Here is a 10,020-nt window from a genome sequence, read left to right as displayed (position 1 = left end):
AGGAGGAGCCGCGAGGCGGCTCGGGGCAACGCCGTTACTTCCGACCTAGGTTCTGCCCGGCCCCGGTGGGTTTTAGCAGCCTCCGAAGGCCCCGCGCCCGCCGCCGTGCTCCTCTGTTCCCCAGCGCCGCGCATGACAGCGGTGCTGCTAAAGGCCCTCGGGGAGCTCCCCCTTGAGCGCTCAGCCCACCGCCGGCTGTTCCACGGGGTTGGAGGCTCTCGGTCCTCGCAGCCACCCAAGTCACTTATATTTCAGTATTTCGGTCCCTTTGCTTACCATTGCTCTGTGCGTGGCTGCTCACTCAAGCGAGGCCCTTCTCTCCGTTGAAGGAAACCTTCCGACAGCAACCAGAGCAGCACCCAACAGCTCCTGCCCTGCATGCCCAGCAGCCCACTCCAGCCAGGACACAGCTGTCCTGCTCCCACTTCTGCCTCTCCTGTGGTTCCTTAGCAGGTGGCATTCTTCCCACAAGTCACCCAACTGATGCGGCTCTTACGTGAGAAAAGGTGGAGTCTCTCTTAAGCTTTTTCTCCATGCTTGACCAGCAGGTATACAGCATAAGTACAAAGCAGTGCAGCTAGAATAGGAGAGTGCAAGGCATGCTCACCTTGCTCCTGCCAAGTCAGTCCTCGGGGGCCTCGCAAGCCTGCAGTGTGGTGCCCTGCCAACACCATGGTGCACATGTGCATGAGTAAGAGGGTAGAAGAGCATCTCAGCTGGGAGTCTCCTGACAGCTGATTTCTATCAAGCCAAGATAAGGCCAGGCATCACTGAGAGATCAGGTGGATGAGTCATGTAAGAACAAGGAAGGTGATTCACCTGCAGAGCTGTTCCTCTCCTCCCAGTCCAGGCTGCCTACTCTCCTGAAGCCCTTGGCCTGCTGATTGGACAGCTGCACAGCTCTGAGGCACTTTGCACATCCCTGCCCTTAGCAGCAGCAGTGCTAAGGCATAAAAATACAACCCTCAGGCAGGAAGGGTAAAATGCTGCACAGATCTGACATCCTTCTGGCTAGCCCAGTTTATGTCCCTGTTGTTACATGTGGCAGAGCTCCTGCTTGCAGCTCCCAGCCCCAAAGCGTGACCACTATAGCTGGTGGGAGTACACTGCAGTGAGGAGCAAGGTGTGCACACAGCACAAAGAGGCTGTCCATTCTCTGCAAGCACTGGGTTTCGCCACAGCACAAGCACCCCTACAGTGAACTGTATAGGGCTTGGAGAGAACACAGGATTTAGGTTTGCCCCCACAGTCTTCCTGCACCCAAAGTGGTACACAGTTTAGCCAAAGAGCAGCCTCTCTGTGCTGCACTGCAATCAGGCTAGAGCGTATCACAGCAGCCAAGACAGCTTGCACAGCAGGGAACAGCATGTGTTGGATGCTGAGCCAGGCCACAGCAGGACTGGCCCCACCATCTGCCCTCAGCACAGAGATCCCAGGTGAGCTCAAGGTCCCACAGCACACAGGACAGAGTGGAGCAAAGCCAGTAGAGCAGCAGGCCTTGGAGAGGCTGCACAGAGGCAGCTGCCCTAGTCCAAGGGCAGAAACAATCATTAAACATGAACACTTCTCGGCTACAGCAGCCCCACTGCTGCCCCAGCTTGTTGCATCCAGGTGGGAAGGGAGATGAGCAGCATGCACCACAGAGCAGCTCTAAGCACTGAGGCCAGATGCTCCCCCTACCAAAGTGTACTCACAGCACAGCAGGCTGAAGGCTTTGCATCAGATGTGACAGACTGCAAAAGCATCAGCTCTCTGCAGAGCGGAGGCAGGAAGATCTTGTTCTTCCCTTCCCCCAAACAGAAGAGCTGCAGGCCCAGCTGTCCACAGCTGGCTTCCCTATGCTGAGTCTGCAGGCAGGGAGAAGGGAGCAAAGCCTGCCTCACCCCTGGGACCTCCACTACAGCCCCCTGATACCCAGACAAGACTCACACAAGGTAACTGGCCTTGAGTTAGCAAACACTTTGCTCCTCTGCCCTTCTGGTGCTCCCCAGCTGCACAGTGGGACTAAGGGCACTGCAAGCAGAAGCAGTGAGATGTTCCCTCTGTGTGCTAAACTACACTTGGATGGGAGCCGAAGGGCCCAACCCAGCTTGTACCTGTGCCTCCACTAAGTCCTGCATGGGGCAGTGACGGCACTGGTAGAAGCCTGACAGAGCCAGTGTGAAACAGCCTGCTCCAGCAGCCTCCTGCTTGTAGCAGAGCTCTGTGTTCCCACAACACAGCAAGGGAATCCTCTTGCAGGCTGAGCGAGCAGCATAGCTGGGAACGTATGGCACCACCTCACACAGGGAAGAGGCCACCTGGAGCAGAGCAGCAGCTTTGCCAGGCAGGCGACCTCCAAGCATCAATTCAGCCCCAGCCTCCCCAGCACACACAGGGCACAGGAAGAGCTGCATCCTTGGACAAGAACCATATTTATTTCACGGACACAGAATTGCACTGGTGATCGATTCTACGCACACCGGGGACACGCAGCAGCATGGCCCTGCCGGGCCAGGCTGCTGGGGCAGAATTCACACAGGATACTTGTTTCTTCCAAGGGGCCAATCAGCGAGATGGAGCTCCATAACCAGGCTCCCACTCCTGGGCAGCTTCCGCCCCAACCAAGGATAGAAACGTTAAATAAGTATATACAGCACCTCTTGGGGCGAGCTGGAACAGGCTGGGTGGGACAGGGTTCAATTGCCCATTTTTACTTTAGATGTCTAGAAAGAAAGAAGAGAGGTTAGGCCAGGCCCCACATACTCCAGCCCAGCACCCCAATCCCTCCCAGTCTAGCAATCCCCAAGCACGCTGGGACAGTCCAAAAGCTGCAGGCAGCTGCACCAATAAGATGTGAGCATGGCACAGGGCGCACCCAAGCTGACATCCTTGATGTTGCTTAAAAGAGCCTTGAAGGCATAGCACCTTGGGGAATATGGTTGTACAACCCCAAACCTCACAATGCAGAAGACTGTGCTGGAGCTCAGGTGTGTCCACCTGAAACTAGAGAGCACTCAGCATGGCAGGTGCCTTGTGCTCACATATGCGTAATGACCCCAAGAGGCAGGTACCTGCAGGATAGCAACGATGACCCCGAACAGCCCTATGGCACTGCCAAAGATCTCCACGATCAGGATCTTGACAAAGAGACTGGCATTCTGGGCATCAGCCAGGGCAGCCCCGCTGCCCACGATACCCACACACACTCCGCAGAAGAGATTGGAAAACCCCACAGTCAGGCCAGCCCCAAACATGGAGAAACCTGTGAAAGAGGAACACTGCAAGATCAGGGGGTAATCCCTATCCACCTGCACCCACGGTAGGCAGCAGTGCGGCAGCTCTGTACAAAGACAATGGAAAAAACAACACTGCTGATCACCAGCACTTCTTCCTTCTGGGAGCACAGTGCATCCAGGCTCCCACTGCACCAGAGCAGGGGATGACAACTGGGGTACTGCTGGCTGCTGCTCTGAGAAAATAACTAAAGCCATTTTTTCACAGAGGAGTTGTCTTTGCTGTTCAAAGCAACAGAAAGGACACTGACACATCATTCAGACACAGCTGAGGGGCTCAGCTTGGATGGAGCCTGACAGCACTGGCCATTGGCCAGGTAAGCTGAGTCCTGCAATCTTGCTCCCAGGGGCAGAGGGAGCAAAACAAGTTATGACTGAAGGGAGGTGGCATTCACAGCAGCATTATCAGGGACTGAGCAGTCCTTACCTGCGTGGTAGTTCTTGGCTCCAATTGTCTCTGGGGTGACTCCAGAGAAAGGCTGAGAAAAGCACATAGCCTGGGTTAGCAGCAAGTCCCGGGTGCCCAGGAGGCACCTGTTCCTGATTCAGCTTTATGGCCACAGCTCATCCCCAGCTTCATGTTCTCAGTTGGCTCCACAACCCCTGCTGTATGCCCCCCCGGTATAACTCTTCAGCCTGAACGAGAGCTGCCACCCCTAGCCAAGGCGCTTCCAGAGCTACAATAGCATCCAAAGTTCCCATACTGCAAGCCCATGCACAGCTGCCCGTCCAACCATGGCCTTGAGGCCAGTGCAGGTATCCCAAGTCCTCCCGTACCTCAGCCATGTTACTGATGACGATTGCCATGATGATCCCATAGATGGCCACAGCCTCGCAGAAAATGATGCTGTAGAAGAAAGGCAATATCTGACCAGTGTCCTAGGCTCTGCATGGAGCAGCCCATAACAATCCATGCCCAGCCAACCAGCAGCCAGATCCCTCCACAGCCCCATCTGTGCCTGCCCCACTGCTGCCAGGGGCAGAAGAGCAGCGCAGCACACCCACCACCACTTTTCCTCTCAAAGGAGAGCTGCTAAGCACGATGAAGGCTGGTTGCTGGTTATCCTGTGTCACCTAAAAACCAGTGAGAGCCCCATCGGAAGCAAATCCGGGGAGCCCTCCCATATGCCAGTCCCTTCTGGAAAGGGCTACGTAAGGCCTGCCCTGGGGAGCCCTTGCCTAGGGCAGGATGTATAATCTCAGGGTGTTTGTTTTGAACACACTGAACTCATTCACTGCGTGATATCATACCACTTGTGACCCTTCCAAGCAGTACTCTGGCTCCTTTAGAGCTCTTTGTTTTGAAAGCAAACAGCAGCAGCAAGGAACAGCCTGCCAGCAGCACCCAGTGAGACACAGGACAGCAGCCTCCACACCACACTGGGCCTACCCTGCCCAGGCACAGCATCAACTCCAGATATGCACTTACCTGACTAGGTTCTTGGTTTTGATCCGAGGGGCTTTGACTCCACCACCGATGATGCTGGAGCCTGTGATGTAAATCCCCCTGTGACAGACAAGGGTGGTTGGTGGAGGGTCTGGTACTCACTGAAGGGCTCAATAGGATCTTCTGGCTAAGCAGAGGGTCAGGCATGCAGCTATGAGACACTACTGGCTCAGCCTGATCTCCCTTAGGGCCCCAGGAGTCCCAAGCACTGCCACCTATACCAGCAGAACAGCTGGGCTCATGGGCACAGCCTGTGGTAAGAATGGGATGTCCCTAACTCTCTATCACCCTTGTATCCTGCAAGGTGGTCTGTTCAGACCTCCCTGGAGCCCAGTAGCCCAGCCCCACTTTAGCAACGCATACAGTCCACAGCCCTGTGTACACACACTGTGCTTCCCCTGCTCTGCTGCAGCAAAGCACAGGAGCCTGCTGAAGAGCCAATTCCACTCACCAGGCAGCGCCCACCACAGACAAGGAAATGGCCAGGCCAATGCCCAGGTTGGACCACATGTAAGGTGAGGTCTCCGTCAAGAACCTGGGCAGGAAGAAGCACTCTGTATTAACACACAGGCAGAATCCCATATCACACTGCTCCACAACAGGTACCAGCCAGCCCATCACGCTCAACATGAGCGCAGGATGGATTGGTCACTGTCAGACTGTAGGACATGAAAGCCTCTCTCTGCCAGCCAGTGACGTGGGGCTGTCACTCAAATGGGCTGAGACTTTCTTCCCAAACCCTCACCGCAATGGGGAAATCAGGGCTAGGAGAAATTCGGCAGGCACAATGGTGGGATGGCAGAAATGGCTGCACCAGGACCCCACATGGAGCCAGCCACGCATGTGGGCTGCATCTATCCTGCATTTGTCAGGGAGGATGCCAGTATTTTCAGGCAACTCACCAGGCCACATCGAAGCGGAAGCCCAGGTCAAATATTGTGTAGCAGATCCCTGGAAAGCAAGAGTGACATGAGAGCCTGCAGGCAGGCACCAGCCTGACGTTGCCACTGTTCCCCCACACACTGGAGCCCTGTAGTTCACACAGTCCAGGCAGAGGTGAAGAGCATGGCACACAGGCGGACTTCTGAGGTAATGCTTTGGATGTGTGGTTTCCTTCTAAAGCGGCCCTGCACCACAGCACGTTTCACCTGCATCACCCAAGGGCTCAGCCCTGCCAGGAGCCACAGCACCGCACTGTGAGCTCTGTTCTATCTCACAGCATGGACAAGGAACAGGGCTGTGCCCTGACCCATCATCACATGCTGCTCCATCAGTCACAGAAGCTGTGGCTGCCTCTTCACTCCCATTTTTCCACAGCTGAGACAATGGAAACATACACTGTGCTCTCAGTTTCCTCCAGGGCCAGCTACTTCCAGGGAAGTTTGCACACTGACCCACAGGCTCCAACACAGGACCCTCTCCTGCAGCGGAACCATGGTAGGTAGCTGCAACTGGCAGCCCTGAACACACACCAAGGCACTCGCACCAAACCTGGCATGCTCTAAACCCAAGTGGAAAATGCAGCTGCATGCTAGAAGAGAGATTTTCTCTTTACACAGTGCTCAGCTGGAAAAGAGGCTGTGACTTGGCCCTATGGAAAAGATAAGCGCAGGCAGCAGGGCACTGCTGCACTATGTCAGATAGCTGGTTAACAGACACCAGGAGGTCACTCCAACCCAAAATGGGAAGTGGTAACATGCTGCTCACTGCTCCCACCCAGGGAGCACACAGAAATGAGGAACAGTGCCATAGCCAAGGAGCAAGGCCGCACCCTCCTGCATGCCTGCAGCCTTCAGGACCTCAGTGCTGCCAGGGCACTTGTTTGTGTTGTGAGTTCACTGCTCAGCTCACAGTGCAGGAACCAAACACAGTCAGCCCCAGCTGCCCCGTGCCCAGGGTGGCAGAGAGGAGCTGCAGCCAGCTCAAGGCGGATCCACGGGGCACCCTCCAGTTCCCAGCAGCACACACGGCCTTGGGCTCTCATACAGGAGTGAAGGAGACTTTTCTGCGAGCTCTGGCCGCCGGCTCCGCAGCCCTGCAGCAAACAGCAGCAGCGCAGCACGGTCCTTCCCTAGCAAAGGCCTTGCAACGGGGACGGGGAGCCCTCCGGAGGCCCCGGGCTCCACAGGCTGCAGCACCGCGAGGCTGCAACACCCGCAGCTCCCTGCTCGGCTTCCCCCTGAAAAGCCCTGACACAACGCATGGCTCCGGGTCCCGCACAGCGCAGGGCGCTCCCGTTCCCCGGGGCTGCCCGTGCGCAGGGAGCGTTTGCCTCCATCCCCAGCGCCCCGCGGCTACCGAGACCGCCAGCCCCGCAGCTCACCGATGCCCAGCAGCGTTGTCCAGAAGGCCAGGCCCAGCCCGGAGTACAGCAACGCGAGCCCCGTCATGGCGGCGGCGCGGAGCGAAACCGAGCGGCACCGGCCGGGACCGAGCGCGTCACCTGACCCGCGCCGCACACAGGAGCGGAACCGCAGCGTCCCGGCGGAAAGCACGTGATGCCTCCGCGCGCGCTGATTGGTTGCTCACCCTGACAGCTTTAAAGGAACTACAGAGACCAGAAGACACCGTGACGGACGCCTCTTCCTATCGGCTGCCCTTTCCTCCTTTCGTCCCACCGCGAAGAGCGGTTGGCTGTTCTCCGTTCGGGGCGGGATTTCCGGAAACTGAGAGGGACGGTGCCGGCTCCCTATTGGCTGACTACGCGCCGCACGTTGGGAGCGGGAGTAGGCTTTCCGCAATATGGCGGCGGCCTTCAGCTCCGACGGGGAGGCTGTGCTTCGGCGGACGCTGGACCCGGGGGCAGCGTCCCCGCGGGGAGACAAAGATGAATATTACGAGGTGGACCGCGCCGCCACCTTCGTGCGGGACGGCGGCTTCCGTAAGGTGTGTGCAGGCGGCGGGGAGAGGGCTGCGAGCCGCCTCTCCTCGGCTTCTCACCCTGTTCCCCCCTCAGGTCGCCCTGCAGTTCCCCGATGCGCTGCTGGCGGATGCGGCGGCCGTGGCGGCCCGGATGGAGGAGGCGACGGGAGCCGAGATGTACGTGCTGGGAGACACCACGTACGGCAGGTGGGTGTCACGGGAAGGAGATCCCCCACAGCGCCCCTCGGTGGGCGCTCAGCGGCTCCCACCGACGCCTCTGGGTCTCCCTGCAGCTGCTGCGTGGACGAGGTGGCCGCCGAGCACGCGAGCGCCGGGGCCGTGGTGCACTACGGCCCTGCCTGCCTCAGCCCCTGCAAAAAGCTGCCGGTGCTGCACGTCTTCGGGCGGCAGCCCTTGGATGTTGGGCGCTGCGCTGAAGTCTTCCGGGAGCTCTATCCTGAGCGGCACAGCCGTGTGGTGGTGCTGAGCGATGTGGTGTACGCCCACGCCATGGGTGAGTGCTGTGTGGGAGGAAGGGAGAGTTTGGAGGGTGCTCCTAGGTACCATCATTTCTGTCCTCTCCTCACCCCCAAATTTGTGACAGATTGGTGCTTACATTCCATTCTTGCTTTTCTCTCTCATTAGGTGAGCTGGAAAAGCAGCTGTGCCACGAGTACCCCAACATCATCTTCTCCCAGGTGGTGTGCGGGGACCTCCCCGGCCCCACACTGCCTGGGGAGGTGAGGCAGTTTGGCCGCCGATTCCACATGGAGGCAGCGGAAGAGCTGCAAGACTGTTCCATGTTCTATGTGGGAGCCGAGGGCCTGGCCCTCACCAGCTTTATGTTGACGTGGAACCGCTGCCCCTTCAGCTCCTTTGACCCTGCCACGGGGCATGGCCGCCGCGAGACCCTCAATGTCAACCGGGCGCTGATGCGGCGCCTCTACCTGGTGGAGCGGGCACGGGATGCCCGTGTGGTGGGCATCCTGGTGGGCACCCTGGGTGTGGCAGGTTACCTGGATGTGCTGCAGCACCTCCGCCAGCTTGTGCACAGGGCTGGTAAGCGCAGCTACATGCTGTCTGTGGGGAAGCCCAACCCTGCTAAGCTGGCTAACTTCCTGGAGGTGGACATCTTTGTGCTGGTGGCCTGTGCTCAGAACTCCCTGCTGGACTCCAGTGACTTCTACCGGCCCATAGTGACCCCTTATGAGCTGGAGCTTGCCTGTAACCCAGCCCGGGAATGGACAGGGAACTACCTCACTGACTTCCGAGACCTGCTGCCAGGTAACAACTGAAAATCAGCTGCCAATACCCTTCTGGGAAGTGTCTCCCTCTGCCAGGAGGCGGTGGTTGCCTTGACTTGGCACTGGGGAAGGATAGATGCAAGCAGCAGTTCACCATTGTCTTTTCCTGGCAGGTGCCTGTGCCCACATTGAGCTCCCGCCGGCAGTGCCTGCAGCAGAGGCCATTCCTGATGTCTCACTAATCACAGGGGAGATGCGTACTGCCCACCTCTGCAACTCCCTGGCTCCCCAGCCACCCCCCAGCACCACTCTGGCCTGCAGGGACCAGACGCGTGCCCTGGCAGAGATCAGCCCTGCAGGTTTGTTTGGTTTTGTGGTGGGGCTGAATGCTTGCATAGCGGCAGTGCCACCTCCCTGCTCCCCAGAAACAACTCCCCCTTTTTCTCTCCTCTCAGCCACCTTCCTGGAGTCCCGCAGCTGGCGGGGCCTGGAGCAGCAGCTGGGGAAGACAACTGTCTCCAAGGCTGTGCAGGGCCGGCGAGGGATTGCCATTGCCTATGAGGATGAGGGCCGTGAACAATCATGATGTGGCAGCAACATTGGCTCTCAGCCAGGAGCAGAGGATGTGTAGGAGCCTGCATGCTGTTTATGTTAGGCCTGAAAACATCTCACAATGGTCTATAGCTGGCTCCAAGTAGGATGAGAAGCTGCTGCTGTCTGGCCCTGTGCTGAATACGGACTGCAGGGGGAGAGGAGGAGGTACATGGGTTTTTGGGGATACCCACTGCACCCTTGTGCTTGCAGCCAGGACAAGCAACAGGGTCAGGAAGAACAAGGAGCTTGGTCCAGTTTGGGCTGACAAAGGCTCTGCACATTGCCTGGGCAGTAGGAGCTTCGTCCCTACAAGGAAAGCTTCATGTGAGCTGATAACACTGGTACTGGGGGGACACTTGTATAACACTTGTATAGGATACTGGTTTTAACTAAAGTTGATCTGAGAAGGAGTTGTGAGTGAATTGTCTTCTAGAATAAAGTGCAGGCTGAAGAGGATGTACAGAGGTGATAGCTGGAATCCCAGAGCAAAAACATATCACAAGGCTCACTTTGGGAATGCAGCCTTACACGATAGCCAAAGCCAGCCTAAGAGAACAGGAAACTAAAAATGGGCAGAGGCTCTGCATGTGAGCAAGCC

At 57.6% G+C, this 10,020-nt stretch overlaps 2 protein-coding genes across 2 annotated transcripts; one reads left to right on the top strand and one right to left on the bottom strand.

The window, feature by feature from the left end:
• Nucleotides 1-2,395: 2,395 nt before the first annotated feature.
• ATP6V0B (ATPase H+ transporting V0 subunit b) lies at nucleotides 2,396-7,215 on the bottom strand. The gene is made up of 8 exons (XM_003208780.3): nucleotides 7,046-7,215; nucleotides 5,625-5,673; nucleotides 5,174-5,257; nucleotides 4,705-4,782; nucleotides 4,053-4,122; nucleotides 3,703-3,754; nucleotides 3,054-3,244; nucleotides 2,396-2,705 (listed from the first exon to the last, which is right to left on the bottom strand). The coding sequence occupies exons 1-8, from the start codon at nucleotides 7,110-7,112 to the stop codon at nucleotides 2,679-2,681; spliced, it is 618 nt and encodes a 205-aa protein (XP_003208828.1). The 5' UTR covers nucleotides 7,113-7,215; the 3' UTR covers nucleotides 2,396-2,678.
• Nucleotides 7,216-7,314: 99 nt separating this feature from the next.
• Nucleotides 7,315-9,878, top strand: DPH2 (diphthamide biosynthesis 2). The gene is made up of 6 exons (XM_003208779.4): nucleotides 7,315-7,608; nucleotides 7,679-7,791; nucleotides 7,878-8,098; nucleotides 8,230-8,868; nucleotides 9,002-9,187; nucleotides 9,284-9,878. The coding sequence occupies exons 1-6, from the start codon at nucleotides 7,465-7,467 to the stop codon at nucleotides 9,412-9,414; spliced, it is 1,434 nt and encodes a 477-aa protein (XP_003208827.1). The 5' UTR covers nucleotides 7,315-7,464; the 3' UTR covers nucleotides 9,415-9,878.
• Nucleotides 9,879-10,020: the final 142 nt, after the last annotated feature.

This window comes from Meleagris gallopavo, chromosome 10 (assembly GCF_000146605.3).
Source record: "Meleagris gallopavo isolate NT-WF06-2002-E0010 breed Aviagen turkey brand Nicholas breeding stock chromosome 10, Turkey_5.1, whole genome shotgun sequence".
Taxonomy (NCBI): Eukaryota; Metazoa; Chordata; class Aves; order Galliformes; family Phasianidae; genus Meleagris; species Meleagris gallopavo.
This window is presented reverse-complemented; position numbering and strand designations above follow the sequence as displayed.